General features: G+C 35.7%; 1 protein-coding gene across 2 annotated transcripts in view; it reads left to right on the top strand.

The window, feature by feature from the left end:
- Positions 1–22345, top strand: part of KNL1 (kinetochore scaffold 1) — a 67441-nt gene that overhangs the window by 5933 nt on the left and 39163 nt on the right. The window contains exons 2-8 of one of the 2 annotated variants that reach the window (XM_047863731.1): positions 382–436; positions 1533–1572; positions 2477–2536; positions 7712–7773; positions 18769–18818; positions 19773–19806; positions 21138–21175. In XM_047863731.1, the coding sequence (XP_047719687.1) occupies positions 402–436; positions 1533–1572; positions 2477–2536; positions 7712–7773; positions 18769–18818; positions 19773–19806; positions 21138–21175 (319 nt within the window). In that variant the 5' untranslated portion in view covers positions 382–401. Of the gene's footprint in view, positions 1–381; positions 437–1532; positions 1573–2476; positions 2537–7711; positions 7774–8761; positions 8768–18768; positions 18819–19772; positions 19807–21137; positions 21176–22345 lie in introns of those variants that run through there. The other variant, XM_047863732.1, reaches the window with a different exon arrangement.

Here is a 22345-nt window from a genome sequence, read left to right as displayed (position 1 = left end):
TTTCATAACATAAATATGTATATTATGTATTTTGATACCTAATTGATTTCATTTGGGGATTGAATTATTATATAATCCACAAATTCTTATAACTAAGGTGAATTTTTATTTGAAATATTAATACCCATCTCATCCCAATCAAAGTTAGTCACTGATTTTATCTTGAATATGAGAAGTATCCAGGAGTATTAATTATAAAGGGGTAGTTTAAACTCAACATTTCTCTTGTTCTATAGCCTCATTGTATAGCTTTTGCTTCCCTTTTTTTGGTCTTCCCCCAGAGAGTAATTCTGAAGTCACAACTTTGCTATTAATCTCGTCATAGTTTTTAATTTCTTTTCTTTCTTTCTCACCTTTTCTAATGTTGTATATTTGTTTCAGAAAAAGATATTCTTCAAAAAATGGATGGGATGTCTTCAGAAGCTAATGAAGAAAAGTAAGTTCATGCAGTGTAACTAAAAATGTTAAATTCTGTCAGAGAAAGATACTTTTCCTATTAGTAAGAACAACTGATAACTTCTGAAATCTTTTTCCATTTTGCTCCAAGGAAAAGAAGTAAATGTTACAAAGTCATAGCTCTCTTTGCCTTATCTTTGTGTTTATATATCTAGGGTCAAAATTAAGAGGGACTTTAGAGACCACCTCCCATCCCTTCAATTTAAGGATGGGAAAATTAAGGCCCAAGGAAATGAAGTGATTGGTCTAAAATTGGCATCACAAATTGGTGGCGTGTTTATAGCCTACACACTTCTTTTTTTTTTTTCCCTTAAACAATGTTTTTACATTTTAGGATTAGTTGCTAAAATTTTCTCTTGAAAAATTGAGTGTAGCAACACTGGGCTTATATTCTTGTGGCAACCACTAACCTGATCAGAGTCATGACTGTGACCATTAGACTAAACAGGAGCTCTCCGTTATCATCTCAACACTGCCTGTTTTTCTTGCATTTACTAAATTATCTGTTTGACCTCCATAGGCATTTTAATTTTCAAAACCGCTCTAAAAATCACACAGTAGTAAAACCAGAGCTAGAGTCTCTTGGTTTATGACCCATTTATCTTATAATTGTACCTCTGGGGGGCACCTGGGTGGCTCAGTCGGTTAAGTGTCTGAATTCAGCTCAGGTCGTGATCTCACGGTTCGTGGGTTTGAGCCCCACATTGGGCTCTATGCTAACAACTCAGAGCTTCGAGCCTGCTTCGGATTGTGTCTTCCCTCACTGCCCCTCCCCTGTCCGTGCTCTCTCTGTCTCTCAAAAATAAACATTAAAAAAAATTTTAATTGTACCTCTGTACATATGGTACATAATGTTGTACTCATGGTTATTTCAAGAGATATTCTTGTAGTACACATAAGTATTTTAAAACACTGACTTTCTAAATACTGAACTTAATGTCATATAAATTTTGCTAAGTGAAAGTGATGCCATGTGTTAATTGAAAGTGATGGCTGATTTAAGGATGCTGTGATGATGGCTTTTGAAAATTCAGTCTTTCATCAACGTGTCTGTAAATTTTTTTTTCCTTTTTCAGTGACAATATGGAAAGACCTCTTAGAAGAAGACATTCTTCAGTAAGAAACATTTAAGTTAATAATTGTTACCTTTTTTTTGAATGATGACTATATGCCACAGTAATTTTGACTATAGCATCACCATCTGGCTCCACTTTGCTCTCTGGATAAAAGACTGAAATATTTAATTGGTTATACAATTCTGTAAATATACTAAAGTTTGTATTTTATTAATTTCTTAGTAATTTTATCAATCGTATGCTATGTAAATTATACTGCACTAAAGTTAAAAAAAATGTATTTAAACAGTGAAGTAAGACACAAAAAATCCAACTCAAACTGATTTTAGCACAATATTTATCCAAACAGAAGGATGACTTTTAGCACAACTTAACAGGGGTTCCAATAATATCACCAATACTAGGATTTTTTTCTCACTTTTCTACTGATTGCTTCCTCTGTATAATCTCCAATGTCAGACAGGCTCTCTCCCAATGATTACTACATATAGCTCTCCCAACTTCCAGTTTCAGGTCCTAAATGAAAAAGTGTCTGTTTCCTCAAGATAAAACAAAAACAAGACTCAGGATCAAATCATATTGGCTCAATTATCTCGTTATAGGTCAAGTCCTCATTCCTGAACCACTCACTAATGATGAGAGAATATCATGTGCACATTGTTATAGACCAAGGCTACATGTTGTACCCTAGGGTTGGGGTGGGGCTTACCCAGACCACATGAGATGAAGGTAGGCAAAATAATTGAGGTGGGTGGGCAGAGAGAAGGGAGTAGATACCGAGTGTTTAAACCAGCCACAGAGTATAGCACTGCACAGTATGAATTTGAGGAGTTTTAGAGGCTTTCACAGAAATTTTAACATATCTACCTTTCTCCTTATGATATAACTTGAACTGATTATTAATGGATATGCCAGATTTTATTGAATAATTCTAATTCTTCTAGATTTTGAAACCCCCAAGGAGTCCTCTTCAGGATCTCAGAGGTGGGAATGAAACAGTTCCGGTAAGTCTCTAGTGCAAATGCTTTATATAGATGACTATTTTCAGTGATAATTTTAACAGTCAGGAATTTATTAGCTATATGAAGACAGACATCATAAATGATTTTTAGTTGAATGTGTACAAATAAGCATCCCATGACCCTCAGGTTAAAATCCAAACTCTTGAGTAAGCTGGCACTCTTGATTTTTAACCTCCATTTACTTTTCCAACCTTCTTACTTGCCACTCTCACACATGTATCTCACCATTCAGGATTGCTTACTATTCTGCAAACATGACACAGACTGTCAAGCCTATAAGAATTTACATGTGATATTTCCTTCATTTAGGTGGTTAGTCCTTCATTCTTCTTTGTCTTCCTAACATTCTATTAAAAACTTTTTTCAAACATTTTGAGAAGTAGCAGGAATTTTAGAGTGAATGCTCATATAGTCATCCCTTAGATTCTACAATTAATATTTTATCAAACTTTATCGTAAATCTGTAGCCCTCTTTATTTGGTAATTCCTGTTTACCCGTTAAGACTCAATTTTGGTATCACTTCTCTCAAAAAATCATCCCTCAATATCTTCTAATTGTCTGCTAATGTCTATTCTAAATGGGGAACTCTTTAAGGGTGGGTACTTTATCATGTGTTTTTTCAATTTATTTTGCCTGGTATAGTTGACTTTCAGTACATTTTGTTGACTGATGAAATGCATATAGTTTTGGAGACCATATAATTTTGAATGTTCACTCTACTTCGGCCTCTCTAATCTTTCTCAAATACATAAAGCTTTTTCCTGCCTCAGGGCCTCTGCATACATTCTACCTACAAGGCTTTCTCTCTACCCAGTGCTTTATCTGACTAATTTTAACTGATCCTTCAGGTTTCAAATATACTTCCTCAAAGTAATCTTTCCTGATTCTTAGGCTAGATTAGTTTTTTTTTTTCATACAATTTTCCTTCATAACACTCATCACACTTTGAATTTTATATTTGTGTAGATTTTTTGTTTCAGTATCTTTGTCACCATAATTCCCAGTATAGAGTAGGGGCTATATTTGTTTCCTTTACCATTATTTTTTCATCACTCAGTACAGGAGCTGGTGTGTGTGTGTGTGTGTGTGTTAAAAACTTAGTGAACATTGAATAAGTAAATAACAGATTCATAGACTCCTAAAGCTTTAAAACCAATAGGACCTCACCGGTAATCTTAAATCCAATTGCTTATTTTTTTTAAAATGTTTATTTTTTATAGATGAGAAATATAAGGTCCAAAGAGGTTAAATTTTTGTCCAAGTCCACGTAGTTAGTGGCAGACTTCAAATTTGAGCTCTAATCTACTAATTTATAGCTCAGTGCTCTTTCCAGTATGCCACACAAATTTCAGTTTTTCTTTTTCCTTTTATTATTTTTTTAAAGCTTATTTATTTTGAGAGAGAAAGAGTGAGAGAGCATGGGCTGGGGAGGGGCAGAGAGAGAGGCAGAGAAAGAGAATCCCAAGTAGGTTCCATGCTGCCAGTGCAGAGCCTGACACAGGTTTTGATCTCATGAACTCTGAGATCATGAACTGAGCCGAAATCAAGAGTTGGAGGTTTAATGGACTGAGCCACTCAGGTACCCCTTTTTTTTTTTAAAGTAGGAAGTATAGTAGTATCTGTTAGTTTCAGTATTTACTATGTCATTATTATTGTCCTAGTAAGCTCAAGGCCAGTTGTAGTGTCTGCTAGGGTATTAATAGAGAGGATGAACATTCCTGATTCTTTGTTATAATAAGACACACTCAAATATTAAGAATTAACATAATAAAAGTCTCTGTGGATTTTGTTTGTTTCTGTCTTTTGCTTTTTGTGTTTGGTATCTATGTGAGTAAAAATGTTTGCTCTTGGGGCGCCTGCGTGGCGCAGTCGGTTAAGCGTCCGACTTCAACCAGGTCACGATCTCGCGGTCCGTGAGTTCGAGCCCCGCATCGGGCTCTGGGCTGATGGCTCGGAGCCTGGAGCCTGTTTCTGATTCTGTGTCTCCCTCTCTCTTTGCCCCTCCCCCGTTCATGCTCTGTCTCTCTCTGTCCCAAACATAAATAAATGTTGAAAAAAAAAAATTAAAAAAAAAAAAAAGTTTGCTCTTGTTAAGGAAAATGAGAGAAAAAAATAGCATTTTATAATGAAAAAATGCTCAGCACCACTAATAGAGAAGTGCAAATCAAAACCACAGTGAGATATCAGCTCATATCCATTACTATGGCTACTGTAAAAAACAACAGAAGGGGTACCTGGCTGGCTCAGTTGGTAGAGCTTGTGACTTGATCTTGGAGTTGTGAGTTCAACTCCTATGTTGGGTGTAGAGGTTACTTAAAATAAAATCTTTGGGATGCCTGGATGGCTAAGTCCGTTCAACTCTTGATTTGATTTGATTGATTTCGCATGATCTCATGATCATGAGACTGAGCCTCACATCGGACTCCATGCTGGATGTGGAGCCTGCTTAAGATTAACTTTGCCTGGGGTGCCTGGGTGGCTCAGTTGGTTAAGCGTCCGACTTTGGCTCAAGTCATGATCTTGCGGTCTGTTAATTTGAGCCCTGCTTCTGGCTCTGTGCTGAGCCTGGAGCCTCCTTCAGATTCTGTGTCCCCCTCTTTCTCTGACCTTCCCCCACTCATACTCTGTCTCAAAAATAAATAAACATTAAAAAAATTTTCAAAAATTTAAAAAGATTAACTTTGCCTGTCTCCCCTAATTGCTCTCTCAATCTCTTTCTCAAAAAAAAAAAAAGAAAGAAAAAGGAAAAAAAGATGGAGTGCCTGAGTAGGGTAATTGGTTAAGCGTGGAACTCTTGATCTCGGCTCAGGTCATGATCTGACAGTTAGTGAGTTCAAGCCCCTGCACTGTAAGTGCAGAGCCTGCTTGGGATTCTCTCTCTCTGCCCCTCCCCCACTTGTGCTCTCTCTGTCTCAAAATAAATAAATAAACTTAAAAAAAATTTAAAAAATAAAGAAAACAACAGGTGCTGGCTAGGATGTGGAATAATTGGAAACCTTGTATACTGTTGGTGGAAATGTAAAATGTTGTAGCCACTATGGAAAACAGTATGGTGGTTCCTCAAAAAATCAAAATAGAATTACCATATGATAGTAATTCCACTTCTGGGTATATACCCAAAAGAAATGAAAGCAGGGTCTTGAAGTGAGATATACCTCTGTCATAGCAGCATTAGTCACAGTAGCCAAAAGTTAGAAGCAACTGACACTGTCCACTGACAGATGAATGGATAAACAAATGTGGTATCAGTGGAATATTAGCCTTTAAAAAGAAGGAAGTTCTGATACACATTGCAATAAAGAGGACATTATGCTAGGTGAAATAAATCAATCACAAAAAGACAAATGCTTTATGATTCTACTTAGGAATTACCTACAGTAATTAAATTCATAGAGACAGTAAGTGAAATGATGTTTTCTAGGAGACTGAGCAAGAGAAAAGGGAGTTGTTTAATGGATATGGAGTTGCAGTTTTGCAGGATAAAAAGCATTCTGGAGACTGGTTTCACAAAGTGTATACATAACATTACTGAACTGTACACTTAAAAATGGTTAAGATGTAGTTCACAGGTTCGAGCCCTGCATCAGGCTCTGTGCTGACAGCTCAGAGCCTGGAGCCTGCTTTAGATTCTGTGTCTCCCTCTCCCTCCCTCTGCCTCTCCTCTGCTCATTCTCTCTCTCTCTCTCTCCCCCTCTCAAAAACAAATAAAAACATTTTTTAAAAATTGGTTAAGGGGCGCCTGGGTGGCGCAGTCGGTTAAGCGTCCGACTTCAGCCAGGTCACGATCTCGCAGTCCGTGAGTTCGAGCCCCGCATCGGGCTCTGGGCTGATGGCTCAGAGCCTGGAGCCTGTTTCCGATTCTGTGTCTCCTTCTCTCTCTGCCCCTCCCCCGTTCATGCTCTGTCTCTCTCTGTCCCAAAAATAAATAAACGTTGAAAAAAAAAATTAAAAAAAAAAATTGGTTAAGATGTATTATGCTAAGTGAAATTAACTAGTCCCTTGACAAATACTGTGTGATTCCACTTATATAAGGTATCTAAAATAGTCAAACTCATAGCAGCAGAAAGCAGAACAGTGGTTGTCAAGACCACAGAGGAGGGTAAAATGGAGAGTTGCTGACTACAGGTATGAAGTTTCAGTAAGACAAGGCAAGTTCTAGAAATCTGCTGTACAATGTTGTGCCTGTAGTTAACAATATTGTATTATACACTTAAAAACTTATTGAGGGGCGCCTGGGTGGCTCAGTCGGTTGAGCGGCCGACTTCGGCTCAGGTCATGATCTCGCGGTCCGTGAGTTCGAGCCCCGTTTCGGGCTCTGTGCTGACAGCTCGGAGCCTGGAGCCTGTTTCAGATTCTCTGTCTCCCTCTCTCTGACCCTCCCCCGTTCATGCTTTGTCTCTCTCTGTCTCAACAATAAATAAATAACGTTAAAAAAAAAATTTGTTGAGAGGGTAGATCTAAAGCTAAGGGTTCTTAACACTTTTAAAATTAAAAAAATTTTTTAATTAAAAAAAATTTTTTTTAATGTTTATTTCTGAGACAGAGACGGAGCATGAGTGGGGAGGGGCAGAGAGAGAGGGAGACACAGAATCAGAAACAGGCTCCAGGTTCTGAGCTGTCAGCACAGAGCCCAATGTGGGGCTTGAACTCACAAACCATGAGATCATGACCCGAGCTGAAGTCGGTCACTCAACCGAATGAGCCACCCAGGCGCCCCTAAAATTAAATTTTTAAATGAAGTTAAGATGGTAAATTTTATTATGTGTATTTTACCACAGTTAAAATTTTTTCTTAAATCCTAAAAATAGGATAGTAAGGTTACTATAACAGACCACATATCACTTGCTTTGTCCCCAAGTCTTTCTTCTTCTAAATGGCAAAATAATCATTCATTTAAAAGGAGAGAGAAAAAGGAAAGAGAGCATAATCACCTTCCTTAAATATGTTGTTTGTGTCGGTATGCTTATTACCATTCACATGGAAAATCATACTCCTGTTTGTTAAGTGCATTAAGATATTTCAGAGAAGTAAATAATTACCACAATTGATAATATCACATTAACTCAGAGTAAGACTTAGTCTCTGTCTATAGTACTGTGGAGACCTAATTCACAGTAGTTTCATTATGAATTATACCATATATTCTCTGCCCTTAGGACTCTAATGCTTTGAGAAATAAGAAAAGCTCCCGTCGAGTCAGCTTTGCAGATACTATAAAGTAAGTTGGAAAGAGAAATAATTAAAATGTTACAGGTAATAATTTTTTGTCATCAAATCAAATATGTTGGTACTAAATGACTTGATAGTCTGGGTTTTAATTACATAAGCATGTTTTTGTTACTATTGTTATTCAGCATTATGCTTGAGAAACATTGAAAGGATCACCTCTAGAGTCGGAAACAAAACTATTTCTTACCACTGTTAATTTAACATTGTATTGAAGGTGCTAACCAAATATAGAGAAAGTGCAGTTATAAAAATTGGAAAGATGCGGGTAAATCTATTACCTTTTGCAGATTAAATGCTTGTATATTAGGAAAATCTAAGAATATCAATTGAAATACCTCTACAAACAATAAGCAGGATACAAAATTAATATATGAAAATTAATATATTTCTTATATATAAAAGATAACTAGATAGAAGATAAATGTCTTTTTTCCCATTGTATTATATTTTGTGGCTATGTGTTTAATAATAAAAGCATATAAAGGATAAACCATTGTTGAAGGATACTAAAGAATTGTGCAAATGAAAATATAACAAGTTCCTGAATAAAAAGATTCAACATCATAAAGATGTTACTTCTCCCCAAAATAATTTATTAATTTAATGTAATGCTTAGATGTAATGTTTTCATGATTATTTTCGTGATGTTCAGTAGTATATTTGTATTTCTTCATTGATTCAAAAGTTAATAGAGAATTTAAAAATAGCCAGGTGGTAAGAGCATTTTGTCATTACTTTTTAGTTATATTGCAAAAATGTTGATCTGTATTATTTTGATTTTTATTGAAAAATTTCTGTGACTTTATATATGATTAATTTTTATAGATGAACCATAAGTACTTAAAAAGAAGATAGATGTATTTTGTACTTTAGAGTGTAGAGTTTAATATATATCAACCATATCCACCTTCTACCTTATGTTATTTGGAACTTGTATAATCCTGTTTTAATCACTTTAATCTGTCATGAATTATAAGAGAGAGGTAAATTAGTCTCTTATTGATAGTGTGTCTTACTCTAGCTCTCTTTATATTTCTAATAGTTTTCCATTATGAATGTTGATTCTATATGTTCTTTGATACATAGTCATCATTGTTATATCTTCATTCAGAATTGTACTTTCCAGCATTAATGAAATCATCTTTGCTTCGTTTATTATTTTTTGACCCAAATTCTACCTGGACTGATTAATAAGATTTTTGACTCTGCTATATTTTATTTTCATTTACCTGGTTTACTTTTGTGTATAGTTTCATCATGTATGAGCAATGAATGGTATTCTGTATGTGACATCTTTTGGTTGCTGGGTAGTTCCAAATAGATACTGTCTTTTTTGTTGTTGATTGATAGTAATTTTAATTGTTTCATAACTTTTTTCTATTACTCTATTATCCATTTATCAGTTAACATCTTCTTGGATATACATGAGTTGTCAGTATTTCATATGTGTTGACTTTTGCAAAAAAGAAAAAATATAGTAAGATTTGGTATAATCAGAGAAGACTAACTGTTGGCTGGCAGTAGACTTCCCTGAGAAGTATATTCCTTGGTGAAGTTGCCACTGTCTTCCTGGATCTTGCCCATGGCTTTGCAGATTCCATGTTGTTTTTGTCTCTACCAAAAAATAGGTTGATCTCTTAGAGATGGGCTTACTAAACAGATTCACTAGAAATTTGTGTTTAAATAGAATGCTGCTACTAAAAACAATCATGAGAAACAGATGAATCAGAACAATCCTTGAGTAGTAAGTACTTTCCTTATAGGCATTCTACCTAAAAAAATAAATTGTAATGTAAATATGGCTTGCTGATTATAGAATTTGAGGTATTAGTTATTTAAATGATTCTGAATGTTTAATGGCTCCAGGCTCTGAAATGTAATTAATCCATCTCCACAGTAGACACATACACATCCATTGCAAAGTGTTGGATGCTTCTGTCTGTATACTCCTTGAATAGATATGGCCAAGGTTTTCTCCCATTTATTTCACACTGACTTTGCTTTTACATGTTTTCTTTAGGTGTTTTCTTATTAATGTAAAAATAAACAGGTTCAACTTTCTGCTGGATATTTGATTGTTCCTTGTGCTTGTTAAATTATTTTGTGTAAATTACCTTTTTGCTTTCGAATTTCTTCCCTGGGATTATATTTCCCGCAGTAGAATTGCTGGCCTTAAAGTAAGAAGCAGTTGTGTAGCCTTTATTACATTTTTGTTATTGGTTTTAATACTGCCAGGATGTACATTTTTTTCATAATACATTGTAAACATTAGATTTTAGCACTTATTTCCAGCTGACTTGATTGGTTATAATGTTATCTCCTAGTTATTTTAATTTGTAGTTTGTTTGCTATTATTTTTTCTATATTGTCTTCATTTTTTTTCTCATTTTGAAATGTTTCTTTTTTTTCCCTTGTCTACTAAGGCAATATTGAAGAAAATATTTTTTTTTAAGAAAATATTTTAAAGTTTTTGTGTGATTGAACACTTTAAATTTTGTGTTTACTGAAGTATGTGTCTTTCCTACTTCATAAGTAATTTTTTCAACCTATCTTCAGAAGCTTTCCTTATAGATATTACATAGGTTAAAAAGAGAAAGATCAAGGAACAACCATAATTAAGAAAAATTTACAGAAAAATGGAAGAAGAAAGAATTATTTTGCTATTTCATATCACATTTTGCCATTATGCCACTTGCACATCTCCATATGTTTACTAAATATGCTTTATTAAGTATATTTCGTTGGTTTACAACTTACACTTTGTCTACCTAATATGTGACAGTCTAACATTTGGATTTCAAGATGTCTAAATATATTTTTGCATTTTCTTCTTTGTATTTCTTTGATTTTTTGCTTCTGGTATTTTTTTTCCTTTATGTGTAATTTGGATTATTCGTTGTTAGTTTTTATTATTAATTTTTCTTTTATTATATGATAGTAACCTTATTTAGTACTGAGACTTTTTTGCTGTGAAACTTAATGTAATGGATAACTTCAAAATGTTCTTCTTTTCCTTTTATTTGTCCATAGATAATTTCCTAAATTGGATATTTTTCTTTTTTTTTTTTTTAATTTTTTTTTTTCAACGTTTATTTATTTTTGGGACAGAGAGAGACAGAGCATGAACGGGCAAGGGGCAGAGAGAGAGGGAGACACAGAATCGGAAACAGGCTCCAGGCTCTGAGCCATCAGCCCAGAGCCCGACGCGGGGCTCGAACTCACGGACCGTGAGATCGTGACCTGGCTGAAGTCGGACGCTTAACCGACTGCGCCACCCAGGCGCCCCAAAATTGGATATTTTTCAATTTATATCTTTAGGTTGTAGATTGAATTAAAGAAAAAAAACTTTTTTTAAGTAGGCTCCATGCCCAACGTGGAGCCCATTGTGGGACTTGAGCTCATGATTCTGAGATGAAGATGCTGAGATCAAGGGTGTCTGGGTGGCTTAGTCGGTTAAGCGTCCAACTCTTGATTTTGGCTCATATCAAGAGTTGGACGCTTAACCACCTGAGCCACCCAGAACCCCCAAAATCATTGATTTTTTAAAAATATATAGATTTAAAGTTATACATGATACTTGCATAATTGTTTAAAAATAGTCTCTGTATCTATAAGCTACTTTCTTATTCCAAATGTTTTTCATCATTTGCTATCTATTTTAGTTTTCTGCTGGTTCTTCAGCTAATTTTGTTCATTTTTTTTTAATAAAAAAAAATTTTAATTTAATTTTTTTTTTCAAAGTTTATTTGTGAGGGGGAGAGAGGAAGACAGAGGATCTGAAGCAGGCTCTGCACTGACAGAGAGCTTGATGCGGGGCTCAAACTCACCAACCATGAGATCCTGACCTGAGCCATAGTCAGACACTTAACTGACTGAGTCACTCAGGAGTGCCAATTTTGTTCATTTTTATTTTCCTAGACAATCACTGAGTTTTTTTCAAATGTGTAGGTTTAAAATTATACATGGTATTCTCATAATTTTTAAAATAGTCTCTGCATATACTACTTTCTTATTCCTAATGTTTATTTCCATCCTCATCTCTAAAGCATTGAATAAATCCTTTTATTCCATAATTAGAAACAATAATTAAAATATGCAGAGACCTTTGAGAGATAGTACAAATGTCTGGGTTACATAGACATGTATAAAGGAAGTGGAGGTACAAAAAATAAGTCATTGGGAAGTTAAAAAAAAAAAGCTTCCAAGTTTTTTCCTTTTTTTCCTCCATTTTAATGATTGAAAATTTATAGCATACACAAAAGTAGAAAAAATGGTATGAAAACATAGATGTCCATTTAGCAGTTACAACAGTTGTCCACTATGGCCACTTTTCTGTTACTGTACCCATACTTTCCCTTTCCCCTCCCACTGAATTATTCTCATGTGAATCCTAGATATTTCGTTAGTTATATAACTTTAAAAGGTACAGAATATTTTAAAAATATATTTGTAATACTATTATGAATAGTTCATAGTACTATTATCACATCTTTTATTTTTATTTATTTATATATTTTTTTTAATGTTTATTTATTTTTGAGAGAGAAACAGAGTGCAAGCAGGGAAGGGTCAGAGAGAGACGGAGACACAGAATCCGAAGCAGGCTCCAGACTCTGAGCTGTCAGCACAGAGCCCTATGCGGGGCTCAAACTCATAAACCATGAGATCATGACCTGAGCTGAAGTCAGATGCTTATCCAATGGAGCCACCCAGGCACCCAAACATCTTTTTTTTTTTCCTGATGCTTATTTATTTACTTTTGAGAGTGTGAGCAAGCAGGAAAGGGGCAGAGAGAGAATCCCAAGCAGGCTCCGTGCTTTCAGTGGTGGAGTCCAATGAGGAGCTTGGTCTCACAACTGAGACCATGACCTGAGCCAGTATCGAGTCAGATGCTTAACTGACTGAGCCACCCAGGCACCCCTATTATCACATCTTTTAAAAGCTGTGATATCACAGCTATGATATCAGCAAACATCTAGCCAGTGTTCACACTCCTTTGTCTCAGTTTTCTTCTCCTTAGATAATGGGCATGATTCATTATCCATACACACTTAACATATTTCATTTGGTTGATATCTGTCTTAAATCTTGTCATCTGTAGGTTCCCTCTTCCTTTTTTTCCTTATAATTTATTTAAAACATTTTTTTAATGTTTATTTTTGACAGAGAGACAGAGTGCGAGTGGGTGAGGGACAGAGAGAGAGAGGGAGTCAGAGAATCCAAGGCAGGCTCCAGACTCTGAGCTGTCAGCACAGAGCCCAATGGGCGGCGGGGGAGGGGGGGGGCCTCGAACCCATGAACTGTGAGATCATGACCTAAGCCCAAGTCGGATGCTTAACTGACTGAGCCACCCAGGCACCTCTCTTATAATTTATTTTTAAATAGTGTGTCCCATTTGGGGCGCCTGGGTGGCCCAGTCTGACTCTTGATTTTGGCTCAGGTTGTAATGTCACTGTTGGTGAGTTCGAGCCTCATGTAGAGCTCCATGCTGGAGCCAGCTTGGGATTCTCTTTCCCTCTGTCCCTCTGCTCTACTCTCTCTCTCTCTCTCTCTCAAAAATGAAGGAAGGAACGAACGAACAAAGTATCCTACATTTTGGATTTTGCTGATTATATCTACATGGGATAATATTGTATAATACATTTCTCCAGAATTCTTACCAATTGGTTACTCTATCAAAGTTTTAACTTAAATTTGATGTTTTGGACAAGAATTCTTGTGCTTGCATCAGACAGCACTTAATATTCAGTTATCTCTCTTTTTTATGATGTTAACAGCTGTTGATGATCATTACCTAGATCCATTATTTCCTTAAAGTTTAACTGATAATATTCTCATTCTGTCTCAGAGTTACGGTTCATATAGGAAAGGCAGATTAAATTCTTGGAGCAGGGGTCTGTTTACTAGTTTCAGTATAATGAGTTGGTTTCCTAGTATCCTTCAAAGTTTATAATAAGAATTTTTTCCCTGATATCTTTACTTAAATAAGTTATCTAAATCATGAACTTAAAAGCATATTTAATGTGTTTTATTAATACTCCAATTATTCTGCCTTTGACAAGTGGAAATCTCTTCAGATTGGTTTCTGACCTTTTGACATAACCCCAATAATCTTTGATAGCTTCTTTGCTTTATAATATACCAAGCTGTTGATGTTCATTTCACGTATTACCTGACTTAGACCTGGAATCAGCCATTTCTTCAAGGAGTGAGCCCAACTGCTTTTGGTAGGAATAGCATTTGAAGAACACAATCTGGATGCTATAAGTTCTCCTCACTATTGAATTGGTCATTGTTTCTAGGCCATTCTATTACCAAACAATCTATCACAGTTGCTAACTGAGGAAACAAATGAATGAGCCCTGGTGCACTGGTCTCCATCCCAGGTGATCCCAAGGGGACTAGACAGGTTGAAAGCATAACTCCTGGTTAAGTTTGCCAATGGTGTTGCCCAACAAAATTGGATAAACTCATCACAAGTGAAGCCAGTAACTCAAGAGACAAGGGTTTGGAAAAGAGAAAGGGAGAAATTTATTTCAAGTGCTGGCAGTCAGGGAAAGTGGCAAGCTCCAGCCTTAACAACTGACCTCTCCACCCACAGGATAGACACCTAGAGTTTTATAGGGAGGGATTCAGGAGTACATGAAAGAAGGCAAACAGCACGTGATCATGGGTGGGGATTGGTGTGTGTTCAGCCTATGATCATGGGCAGAAAAGGGGACGCTGGGGTGTCGTCTTCTAGGCATTCCCTTGCTATCAGGGCTTTTTTTGTTTGGTATCTTGGAAAGTTCGAGGTCATTGCAAAGCACCTTCGTCAATGTCTTAAAAAAGTGCAATAATAAATAAGCACAATGGGTTTTAGTTAGAGCCTGAGTTAAGCAGTCTTGTCTATTTCTGTTGTTTTTTTTTCAAGTTTTTTTGAGGGAGAGAGAGTGCACGCGCGCATGAGCAGAGGAGGGGCAGAGAGAGGGAGAGAGAGAATCCTAAGCAGGCTGCACACTCAGACGCAGGACTCAGTCCCATGAACCATGAGGTCATGATCTGAGCCGAAATCAAGAGTTTGTCACCCATCCAACTGAGCCTCAGTATTACTCATTGAATCCTAACAATCATCTCATTTTATGAATAAGGAAACTGAGGGTTAGCTTGAGTAACTTGCTCAAGTTTCCATACCTATTATGAGGTAGGGCTCATACTCTGGAACACACTGTGGAGGTTTCTCAAAAAGTTAAAAATAGAACTACCCTATGATCCAGCAGTTGCAGGTTATTTACCCAAGGATACAAAAATACAGATTCGAAGGGCTACATGCACCTTGATGTTTATAGCAGCATTATCAACAATAGCCAAACTATGGAAAGAGCCCAAGTGTCCTTTGACTGATGAATGGATAAAGAAGATGTGGCACATATGTACAATGGAATATTAATTAGCCATCAAAAAGAATGAAATCTTGCCATTTGCAGTGATCTGGATGGAGCTAGAGTGTATTATGCTAAGTAAAATAAGTCCATGAAAGACAAATACCATATATGTGGAATTTAGGCAACAAAACATGAACATATGGGAAGGGAAAAACTGGGGCGGGGAGCAGACCTTAACTGACTCTTAACAGTAGAGAACAAACTAAGGGTTGATGGAGGGAGTTGGGTTGGGGATGGGCTAAACAGGTAGTGGGTATTAAGGAGGGTACTTGTTACAATGAGTACTGGGTGTTAATATGTAAGTGATGAATCACTAAATTCTACTGAAACCAATAGTACACTATAGGTTAACTAGAATTCAAGTCAAAATTTGAAAAAAAAATGTATATATAATAGAAAAGATATATGGAAGCATCCCAAGTGTATATCAATAGATGAATGGGTAAAGAAAGTACACACATACATACACACACATACAAAGAGGTAGGGCTCAGACTCTTGACTATTTTTCATCAGACCATTCTTTTTTTTTTTTTTTTTTTTTTAATTTTTTTTTCAACGTTTATTTATTTTTGGGACAGAGAGAGACAGAGCATGAACGGGCAAGGGGCAGAGAGAGAGGGAGACACAGAATCAGAAACAGGATCCAGGCTCTGAGCCATCAGCCCAGAGCCTGACGCGGGGCTTGAACTCACGGACCGCGAGATCGTGACCTGGCTGAAGTCGGACGCTTAACCGACTGCGCCACCCAGGCGCCCCTCATCAGACCATTCTTAATCATATTATTATATCTTCTTACATTTTTCACATTGCTGGTATTTTCTTTTTCCTCTAGTTACCCTTATTATTTGTGGGATTAGACTATATTTTTTAGGTCTATCTGATTGTTATAATGGTTCTCTTCCTGTTTTCCTTGTTTTTTTAGATTTGCTGCTTATTCTGTTTATTTTATTTGTTTTATAGTGAGTTTGGCTAATAAAAAACATGTTCCTAGAATTAACAGGGAACTTTGGAAACAGGGGTAACTGAGATAGGATTCTTTTACTATCTGTCCAGGAGAAAATAACAGCATTTTTTACTTAAATATGTGTTAAGGATGATAGAATGTTAAAGTTAGAAGTAATCTGGAGCTCTTGACTGGCTTAGTTGGTAGGGTATGCGACTCTTAATCTTGGGGTTGTGAATTCAAATCCCACACTGGGGGGAAGTTTACTTTAAAAAAAAAAAAGTGAAATTAGAAGTAATGTTAGAGAGACAGTAATAGTCCAAACTCTTCACGTTTTAGTGAGAAGATTAAAGCCAGAGAAGTGATATAACTTTCCTAAGGTAACATAGGTAGTGACAGAGCCAACAGCTATAATATAGGTCTCCTGATTCCTAGTCTCCTGCTTTTTCCACTGCTTCTGATTACCTTTCCCTGTTACTGTTAAACCTAGCCCACCCTTTCCTTTCCTTGGTTATAAACTACTCATTATACATACTTTCCTGCAATGGCTCTGGGTTGTTAAAAGGAATTTGAGGTTCTAAACCAAAAAACCTGGAACAAGTTCTTGCTTATTACTACATAGTCCCTAGCAAGTCTCTTAAAGAACATCAGTTTCCTACTATTTTAGGATGGAAATAATAGTCCTCACATATCTGTTAGTGTTATTGCATGGCCAAAATAAGGTAATGTATGTTAGCGCAGTGTCAATTTAAATACTATTAAACAATGTATAAATAGTGTTTCAAGAAAGTATTCTTTGTTAAAAGATTAATTGAAAAAGAATTACAAGATTTTAGATGTAGAAACAAGCATAGTAAAAACTCTCTTAATAACTCCCACCTCACTAAATTATTAGAATAACCTATATTCTCCATCCCCCTTGTAAAATATACTGATATCTACAGTATAGATATCACTGACCTTTCCTGTCCATAAATTTCAGTTCCTGAGACTTGATTGGTAGGCTTTCCAAGAAGTATTTGTCTTGTTCATCTGCTTGAAGTTGTTGTAATTGTATAACTTAATTTAATATTAGATAAACTGATGAAAATGAATTCAAAGACAAAGATCGTTATTTCTGTGAAAGTTGTAATGAACAGCTAGGGAAAACTTTGATAAAGGTGAATTTATTTTTAAAAGTACTTTCAAATTTGGTATGGCTGAGACAACCATAGGGAAATCTTTCATGAAAATTTAGAAGGATTCTGTGTTCATATTACTTGAAAGTTTCTTTGTTTATTCCTCTTGATAAAAACACTAAAATTGAACCTATAGATCCACTCAAAGTCCTCAGATTGACATTCGGAGATTTGCAAATTAAAATCCACTTATGTTTTAAATTTTTTAATGTGTAAGGTGTGTATGGATCAGTTATGATTCCTTATTTTAAAAGGCTTTTTTTTTTTTTTTTAATTAATTGGCCAACTACTGATCCTGGTCATATTGAATAAAAAGGCTTCTATTCTATTGTAAATCATTTGAAGAAAAATTGTTTCTAGGATAGCTTGGTAGTTATAAGCTCAGGTTTTGAAGTCAGATTTGGGTTTGCATTTTGGCTCTGCCACTTACTAGTTCTATGACTTTGAGGGTTACTTAACTTTTATGACCTTTAGTATCTACATCTATAAAACAACATGGTAATTGTTATAATCATTAAAATGCATATAAACAACATAGCAGAGGGCTTGTCACACTGTATGCATGCAGATGTTCACTGCTTTTTGTAATTTAAACTTTTGAAATTTTAAAGAAGAGGTTCTTGGGGTACACACGCTCTCTGTCTCTCCAACAACAACAAAAAGAGCTTATCAGTAATGAATGATACTTCATATTAAAATAAAAATGAACTAGCCAGATTATTCAAGGTAGATATCAATGCTGCTTCTTCAGAAGCTTAATCCTCCCAATGAAAAGAGGTCCCTTCCTCTGGAGTCCATGCTATCTTATCGGAACTGTTAATAAAAAAAGTTTAGTAGGGGCACCTGGGTGGCTCAGTCAGTTAAGCGCCTGACTTCGGCTCAGGTCATGATCTCGCAGTTTGTGAGTTCGAGCCACGCGTCGGGCTCTGTGCTGACAGCTTGGAGCCTGGAGCCTGCTTCGGATTCTGTCTCCTTCTCTCTCTGCCCCTCCCCCACTTGTGCTCTGTCTCTCTCTGTCTATCAAAAATAAATGTAAAAAATATAAAATAAAATAAAAAGTTCAGTAAAGTAATGTTGATAATCACTGTTCCAGCTCTCTACTTACAGTGAAAACTCCTTGAGGTCAAGGATCATCTATCAGACTCTAGTATATAGCATCAAGTATATAGTGAGTGCTTAATAAGCGCTCTGTTGAATAAAATGAATATTTTAGGTTATTAAAAGGGATAAAATAATGATTTTTGTCAGAGTTCATTAAAAAACCATAACAGATCTTAATGTAAGTGAATTTTGGCATTTGAAAAATTAATAGTATATAATATAGCAAAGAGGAAGCTGAAATCAGTTATCTTTACCTATGTCAAGACTATAAGTTAGCACCATAGGGTTCTAATTAAAAATTACAGATTTTCACTAATCTTTATTTTCTTTTCTAGAGTATTCCAGACAGAGTCTCATATGAAAATAGTAAAGTCAGAAATTACAGGTAAATATGTTATTGCAATCTCTGCGAAATCTGTTTTCTATAAAATTTTCCTGTGGCTGGGGCACGTGGGTGGCTCAGTTTTTTGAGTGTCCAACTCTTGGTTTCAGTTCAGGTCATGATCTCACAGTCATGGTATCGAGCCCCAAGTTGGGCTCTGTGCTAAACATGGAGCCTGCTTAGGATTCTCTCTCTCCCTCTCTCTGCCTCTCTCCTGCTTGTGTGCACCTGTGCATGTACATGCTCTCTCTCAAAATAAATGAACTTTAAAATTTCACTGTTGCCATTTAACCAGGTAATTGATAAAACTTAATAAACTTACTGTCTATCTCACTGCTTAAAAGGTATAACTTGCAGGGCACCTGGGTGGCTCAGTCGGTTAAGCATCCGACTTCAGCTCAGGTCATGAACTCACAGTGAGTTTGAGCCCCGCATCGGGCTCTGTGCTGACAGCTCAGAGCCTGTAACTTGCTTTGGATTCTGTGTCTCCCTCTCTCACTGCTCCTCCCCTGCTCGTGTTCTGTCTCTCTCTCAAAAATAAATAAAAATAGGGGCGCCTGGGTGGCGCAGTCGGTTAAGCGTCCGACTTCAGCCAGGTCACGATCTCGCGGTCCGGGAGTTCGAGCCCCGCGTCGGGCTCTGGGCTGATGGCTCAGAGCCTGGAGCCTGTTTCCGATTCTGTGTCTCCCTCTCTCTGCCCCTTGCCCGTTCATGCTCTGTCTCTCTCTGTCCCAAAAATAAATAAATGTTGAAAAAAAAAATTAAAAAAAAAAAAAAAATAAATAAATAAATAAAAATATATTCTTTTAAATTTATTTTAAAATAAGTGTAACTTGAGCCATGAGAGGCAGAAAGTAAAGTGGGTATTTAGTAAATTCTTTTTTTTAATTGCTATTAATTTTTCTAATGTTTTATCAGTGTATCCTTGAACAAATTTAATTTTTATTTTATTTTTAGAAACAGATGCAGGAGAAAATGTTCTATTTATACAGTAAGTAAAGAAAATGTGATTCACATTATATTTTAAAAGCTCTTTATCCCTGTTAAATGCAGTGTTTTTTAAATTTTTTTTGTTTTTATTTTTGTGTCCCTTTTGTGGAATACTTAGGGTTAATTCAGAAAACAGATTCTTTGCAGAATTTAATATACTGCTTTCTCTCATAAGTGTGTGCATTGTCCAGCTTATCTTTTTAACAGAGTGATGAAACACTCTGCTTTCACATATAAATTCTTAAATACAACAGCTAATACAAGACAATACCAAGTTTTCAGATTTTTTCATTAAAGTAGTCTTTCTTATCATAATATAGAGAAAAATAAATACCAATAGCTCTTGCACAAATGAAAAGATGTTTATTTTCATTCATCATAAGAGAAATACAAAGACTGTTAATGAGATATAATTTTTCATCTAATCATCTGAGAATATAGGTAAAAAGTCATGCATTGTTAGTGGATGTAAATAGAAGAAGTCAGCTGGCAGTATCATTCAAAATTTTAAATATACATGTCCTTTGACTCAGCAATTTCATGCCTGGGAATTTATTTCATCAAGATACTTGTAAATGTTTGAAATGATAAACATGTAAGATTATTCACTGCAACATTTATGTAATAGCAAAAGACGTGAAAGATCCTCAAGATCCATCAGTAAGGGACTGGTTAAATAAATCACAAATTTTCCATGTAATTGACTACTGTTGAGCTGGAAAAAAAGATTCTTTTTATATACTGATGCAGAAAATACTCTAAGCTTAGGCTTTTCACAGTTAACCACTTGATAATTTTGGATGTCCTTGCAGAAATTTAAATGTATTTCCAAGTGATGTTTATCTTTAGTTTTTTTTTTTTTTTTTAAGACAAAAATGAGAACATTTAATAGTATGTCTTGTAACACTTTCCATGTTGTTATGTATAGATATACCTTAATCTTTTATAATTTGTTGTATGTCTGCATCAGCATTTAGTCAGCTGCCTATTGATGGACATTTGGGTTGTTTTACCTTTTTTTTGTTTGGTTTTCAGGATGAATTTCTAGAAAATGAGTCGCTTTATAGGTTGTTTTTTTGAAAAAAACAGTGGCATATATTAAGCATATTTTTATAGTATCCTTGAAATTAACAAGGCCTTAAGACCAATCTGAAAAGGGTCCTTTAATTGACTTGTAATTTTTTCCGTCAGAGGAGTCTTTTTAAAGGCTGTCTTTGTATTTTTCTGCCAGTCACCCTATGAAATCCTTAGACCTTCCCTACCCTTTCTAACTGTTGTGATACTTGGTAATTTTTTGGGGTATAGATTTTGAAAATACTTTTTAATTTTTAGGAACAAGAATCCAGAAGATAACTACTGTGAGATTACTGGTGAGTATGACCACAATACCTTTCTTACCACATACCTTTCTCTTTATCCAAATTTCTGACAAAATAATGTGTAAAAGAACTGTGGGAAAAAATGTAAAGAAAACTCTGTTCTTTACACAAAATCTTCACTTTGATATTTTGCAAACTTGCTGTTATTTCTGCCAGACTTGCTGTTCCTCTTGTTTTCTCTATTTTTGGATTCACACTCAGTCATTCACTCCAGTCAGGAGTTGAGTCATTTTTGAACTTTTCCTCATTCCCCATATCCACTTGGTTTCACTCTATTCTTTATCCTAAATCCTTTATCCTTTATCCTAAATCCATTTAGGATACTTAGTTTCTTATCCTTATTGTACTTAGTTTCTTATCCTTATGAACCATTTTATATATTTCTAAATCTGATATTACCCACTGACTTAGAATTGTTCAATGACACTTTTTTTGCTTATAGGATAAAACCCACCTCTTTGGCATAGGCTTAGCCCTTTGTAATTTGGCTGGTCTTCTCCAATCTTTTTTTTTTTTTTTAAGTTTTTTTTTTTTTTTTTTTTTTTTTTTTATTCTTGAGAGAGAGAGAGAGAGAGAGAGAGAGAAAGTGTGAGTTGGGAGGGGCAGAGAGAGAGAGAAGGAGAGAGAATTCCAAGCAGGTTCCACACTGTCAGCGTGGGGCGTGACGTGGGGCTCGACTTGAGGTTCAAACTCATAAACCATGAGATTATGGCATGAGCTGAAGTCAGACACTTAACCAACTGAGCCACCCAGGTGCCCCAACTTCTACAATCTTATCTCCTGCCCTTTATAGACATACTTTGTTCTAGCCCATGAAAAAGTATTTATAGTTCTCCATGTTGACTTTTTTTCTGCCTGTATCCATTTATAAATGCTGTTTCTTTTATCTGAAGTGACCTTCCTATTCCAAATTGCCTATCAGTCTTCTCATTTTTCACTTAACTTAGTTTTTCACTTAGCTTAATTTCAGTCCTATTCAAAATAGCCAGTCCAGTGTGCCTGGCTGGGTCAGTCAGTGGAGTATGCAACTCTTGATCTCAGGATTGTGAGTTTGATCCCCACAGTGGGTTTAGGGATTACTTAAAAATAAAACCTTAAAAGGGGCGCCTGGGTGGCGCAGTCGGTTGGGCGTCCGACTTCAGCCAGGTCACGATCTCACGG

This window comes from Prionailurus viverrinus, chromosome B3 (assembly GCF_022837055.1).
Source record: "Prionailurus viverrinus isolate Anna chromosome B3, UM_Priviv_1.0, whole genome shotgun sequence".
Lineage (NCBI taxonomy): Eukaryota > Metazoa > Chordata > Mammalia > Carnivora > Felidae > Prionailurus > Prionailurus viverrinus.
This window is presented reverse-complemented; position numbering and strand designations above follow the sequence as displayed.